The sequence below is a fragment of the Solanum tuberosum genome, unplaced genomic scaffold (genome assembly GCF_000226075.1).
Source record: "Solanum tuberosum cultivar DM 1-3 516 R44 unplaced genomic scaffold, SolTub_3.0 scf00190, whole genome shotgun sequence".
NCBI classification, from domain to species: Eukaryota; Viridiplantae; Streptophyta; class Magnoliopsida; order Solanales; family Solanaceae; genus Solanum; species Solanum tuberosum.
Window position 1 is genome coordinate 975716 of NW_006239114.1, and position 3861 is coordinate 979576.

The 3861-nt window shown below is 41.1% G+C and overlaps 1 protein-coding gene across 1 annotated transcript; it reads right to left on the reverse strand.

The window, feature by feature from the left end:
* Window positions 1-498: 498 nt before the first annotated feature.
* Window positions 499-1693, reverse strand: LOC107062010 (uncharacterized). Its single transcript, XM_015312173.1, has 2 exons — window positions 1624-1693; window positions 499-1409 (listed from the first exon to the last, which is right to left on the reverse strand). The coding sequence occupies exons 1-2, from the start codon at window positions 1691-1693 to the stop codon at window positions 499-501; spliced, it is 981 nt and encodes a 326-aa protein (XP_015167659.1).
* Between the last annotated feature and the right edge of the window lie 2168 nt (window positions 1694-3861).

The window sequence follows — 3861 nt, forward strand, 5'->3', positions numbered from 1 at the left end:
GTGGGTTTAGCCTCCGCTGGTGTTCAATGCTTGGGTTGCAGTCCTCCTCAAGATGAATCTTGTGGGTGCATATACCCGGAGGTATTCCAACTATATCAGCAATGGTCAACCCAATGGCCTTTTTGTACTTTATCAACACTTTGATCACCTCCTGCACCTGTTCTTCATTTATATCTGGAGCCAAGATCACAGGTAAAGTGTTATTAGTACCCAAAAATACATACCTAAGGTGACTGGGTAACTGTTTCAGTTCCAGCACCGGTGGCTCCTCGATGGATAGTTTTGCTGGGGGTTTGGCCTATTTTTCAAGTCCAGGTCCAATTTCTTTGGAGCATACGAGTGTGCTCCCATACCCTGCAAAGCATTCACAGTCTCTATGTAGTCAGACCGAAAATCAGCATCAAAGTTCATCAACACTGGGTCCAGGTCCAATTTCTTTGGAGCATACGAGTGTGCTGCCATACCCTGCTAAGCATTCACGGTCTCTATATAGTCAGATCAGAATTCAACATCAAAGTTCATCAGCACTGCAACTAAGGTTTCAACAGTCATCCTCTCTTCTATGGGTACCCTCATGTCTTCATCAGCAACCACCTCTATTACAGATACCACATTCATATCATTGGGTTGCTTCATTGACCTGCAATTATTGAACTTTACCTCATCCTTGTTGAGTCTGAACTTCAACTCTTCTCTTTCAACATCCACCAAAGCTCTTCTTGTGGCCAAAAAGGGTCTTCCCAAAATGATGGAAACCTCAAAGTCCACTTCGCAATCCAAGATCACGAAATTAGCTGAAAAGATGAAGGTGTCCACCTTTACAAGTACATCACAGAGGACTCTTACTGGCCACTTAACTGACCTATCAGCCATCATCAACCTCATTGATGTGGGTCTTGGAACTCCTAATCCCAATTTCTTGTAGATGGATAATGGCATCAGGTTGATGTTAGCTCCTAGATCACACAAAGCTTTTGCAAACTTAATTGACCCAATGGTGCATGGGATAGTGAATGCACCTGGATATTCTTTTTTCTGAACCATAGATCTAGTAGCAATGTCACTGCAATAATGAACATCGTTAGTAAAATCAAGACTTACAACTCTCTTTTTTGTAACCAAGTCCTTCATGAACTTGGCATATCCTGACATCTGTTCCAGGGCTTCCACCAATGGTATGTTTACTGAAAGTTGCTTCAACATAGTGATGAACTTTGTAAACGTCCCATCTTCAACTTTCTTTTTTAGCCTTTGAGGGAAATGAGGAGGTGGTCTGGGAATCTGCTGTAAAGGCAGGTTTTCCTCGACCTCTTTCTCTTTTCCTCTCATAGGTTGTGCTTTAGGCTGAGGATCCTCCAAATCATCTACATGTTCAGCTTCATCCTCCTCTTTGCCAGCTTGCTTCAGACCTGTTCATGTTTGGTACCTGCAGAATAGGGTCGGTAAGAACTTTACCACTCCTGGTGGCGATGGCCATGCAGTACACGTCCTTCTTAGGATTTTGGATGGTGTCACTTGGTAATAACCCATTCTTCCTTTGGTTCAGTTAGGCTGAGAGTTACTCCAACTGCTACTCAATTTGTTTAATGGAGGTGGTGTGAGAGTCCACCAACTAACTCATACTCGAGAAACCACCTCTCATTTCTTTTACCCCTGCATCAGTTGATTCAACTTTCTGGAGTACCTTAGCCATCATGTCTTCCAACTTAGACGCTGGAACTACCATTTGCCCTGCGTCTATTGCCTGGGGGAACATAAACACCAGGGCGATCATTCCTATACCCATCTTTGTTTTTCCAGTTTCCCTGATCTCTATTTGCTTGCCTATCATACTGACCATCCCTCACATAGTTTCGACCTGCGTTTCCAGAAATGTAACCCTGATTTCCAGAGTTATAATTCCGAAAACCCCCTTGGTTCCCCAAGTAGTTAGCTTCCTCATCAAGGTCAATATCTTGATCCTCATACCTATTTTGTTGTCCCACATCATTCACCTTTTCAGACTTGGTGACAATGTGCTTTGTGAGCAGATCTATTTGTGTCCTCATATGTGCCATGTTTTGGTCCCTTTCTTCTTCTCTCTTCCTCTGTTCAGCTGAAAGCTCAAATGTATAACCAAGCTCTCCTACCTCGGCATCTCTAGTGTACCATGCCCTGTTGTTCTTTGAGGCCTCATCCAATAGCTGCATGTTTTCCGAGAATGACTTCCTCATAAACGAGCCTCCACAAACTGCATCAACAACATGTTTAGTAACATAATTCAGAGACTTATAAAAAGCCTATTTCAGATGCATTTCGGTAAGATCATGGTTGGGGTATTACTTCAGCTTTTGGCTGAACCTCCACTAAGTATCATGTATTGCCTTTCCTGGTAGTTGCTTGTGTGTACTAATCTAGCCTTTTATCTGCAACTTTTTTGATTCTGGAAAGAATCGTTCCAGGAAAGCCTCCTTCAGCTCTATCTATGTTCTGATGGAGTCATCTGGCATCTCATTCAACTAGTTTGTTGCCTCGCCCATAAGGGACAGTGGGAACAACCTCAATCTCATCGCAGTTTGATTAACTCAAGGAATTTCTTGTGATTTGCAGATTGCCACAAAATTCATCAAGTGTTGATTTGCATCATCACTAGTTGCACCCCTAAACATACCTTTCAGGTTTATCAGCTGTATCATAGTTCTGGTGATGGTGAACTTAAAACCTGGAGGTAGTGCAGGTAACACTATGGCTCCAGTGGCTCCAGCTCCATCCAAGTCTGCATCATCTTCTTCATACATCATGTGAGTTGGATGCTGAGCTCTACCCCTTGGGGCTATTGGTTGGCGTTGGGGAGGGACTAATCCTTCCATCCCTCTGTTATCATCAACTGCCCTTGGTTGATTGATTCCATCATTTTGCTGGGCACCTGGCCTACGTTAATTGATTCCAACAGTTTGCTAGACATTCCTTGCAGCATCAATTTCAGCTTCTAATCCCAGTATGTGCCTCTAGTTCTTGTGCATTAACCATCTTTCAAATAGTTTTCTGAAATTCAGGGTCGTAAGGAAGCAATGGGGCTCCTTTACTTCTAGTGTTGGGCATGCACATTCGAACTAACCTGAAAGAGACACAAACACAGAACAATACTTAAAATTAAGAAATATAACTACAAATCAAATAAAAGCTAGTAAAACACTTCTGAATTGAAATTCCCCGGCAGCGGGGCCAAAATTTGATACGTCCAAACTTACACTTCAAATAAGAAGTGAAAATGGCCGATGTCAATTTATAGAACTCAACTATAGTTGAGGTCGATCCCACAGAGAATTTCTTTACAGATAGGGTTTCAATGTCGCATTTATTTGAATGTTGTTATTATCTCCTAAAATAATAACAACGGAAAGTAAATTGCGTTTGGTTCAAATGTTATAATTACAAAAACTTACGGTCAAAATCCAAATTCATGAGTAACAGACAATTTCGTTGAAAGATTGATTCAGTTAATTAAGAGAAACCAGTTTTGTGTTCACCCCAACATTAGTTCTAGTGTTCTTCCGTAATTGAGCATCAGGCAAATCAATGTTTACAGAATCATTGCGAATTAAATTTATCTAACACTTCTCAGCCAAATCAGATGATTATCACTCATGTTCTCTTGACCTTAAAGTGTTACTAACCTTGACCCTCGCTTAAAATGATATGGTATTAAAGATATTTTCTCTCGAACTCAAATTTTAACTCCAATTTGTTAATTTAGTTCATCTTTTTCCTAACTGGTAATTTTCACTCGAACAAATACCAGATACAGGCTCATATAATACGTGCACTCACTAGAGTATAATGATATCGAAACCTAAAACTACAGATTGTAAACACAGACTG

What these genes read in the sequence shown, in the direction of transcription:
- LOC107062010 (XM_015312173.1), bottom strand. Translation starts at nt 1,693, where the DNA reads ATGGCTAAGGTACTCCAGAAAGTTGAATCAACTGATGCAGGGGTAAAA. An exon ending in AATGAGAGGTGGTTTCTCGA is followed by an intron (nt 1,410 to 1,623) that starts GTATGAGTTAGT and finishes AAACATGAACAG; the next exon opens with GTCTGAAGCAAGCTGGCAAA.